The 710-nt window shown below is 29.3% G+C and overlaps 1 protein-coding gene across 1 annotated transcript; it reads left to right on the top strand.

Annotated features, from left to right (window-relative positions):
* Positions 1–6: 6 nt before the first annotated feature.
* On the top strand, positions 7–668 carry LOC105460187 (retinal-specific ATP-binding cassette transporter-like; the record flags this gene model as incomplete). The annotated part of the gene is made up of 4 exons (XM_011706626.1): positions 7–11; positions 102–263; positions 361–432; positions 530–668. Coding segments are annotated over exons 2-4 (235 nt in total), but the record flags the coding sequence as incomplete, so codon positions are not given.
* Between the last annotated feature and the right edge of the window lie 42 nt (positions 669–710).

Here is a 710-nt window from a genome sequence, read left to right as displayed (position 1 = left end):
TCTTTGGCTTGGTGAGGATAATAACGATAATTTTTGTGAAATAAAAGCAATTATATCAATAACGCATTAATTATCTGTATATAATTTTTATGTTATGACAGTTGAAAGCTGAAAATAAAACCAGAGACAAAGTCAGAGAGGATATTCATGCTTTGCTTGCTAAATTGAAGCTTTCCGAGAAGAAAGATTTTCTACCTAGCAAACTTTCTGGTGGTCAACAAAGAAAACTGTGTCTCGGAATGGCTCTTATTGGCGATGCTAGTGTAAGTTCTAAAAAAGAAATATAATGAATGATGCGTAAATATATTATGAATTGTGCATGGTTACTATATTAATTGATCAAAATAAATATACATTTAGTTCATAATTTTGGATGAGCCAACTTCAGGAATGGATCCTGAAACTAGAAGAGATACATGGGATATTATATTAGTAAGTAAATTTAATTTAATTTTGTTTATAGATGTACAATGTACATACATATATTTTATATGTTGCATATTTTATATTATTAAAATATTTTTTGTAGAAAATGCGAGGAGAGAAAACGATATTAATTAGTACACATAATATGGAAGAGGCCGATATACTTGGTGATAGAATCGCGATTGTGCATGAAGGTCGTCTTAGAAGTTATGGCACTCCAATGTTTTTGAAGAAACAGTATGGTATGATATTGCGCTTTCCGATATTTAAATAAGATATAAATT

This window comes from Wasmannia auropunctata, unplaced genomic scaffold (genome assembly GCF_000956235.1).
Source record: "Wasmannia auropunctata unplaced genomic scaffold, wasmannia.A_1.0 LD326830.1, whole genome shotgun sequence".
NCBI lineage: Eukaryota > Metazoa > Arthropoda > Insecta > Hymenoptera > Formicidae > Wasmannia > Wasmannia auropunctata.
The sequence above is the reverse complement of the archived record's forward strand: the minus strand, read 5'-3'. Positions and strand labels throughout refer to the sequence as shown.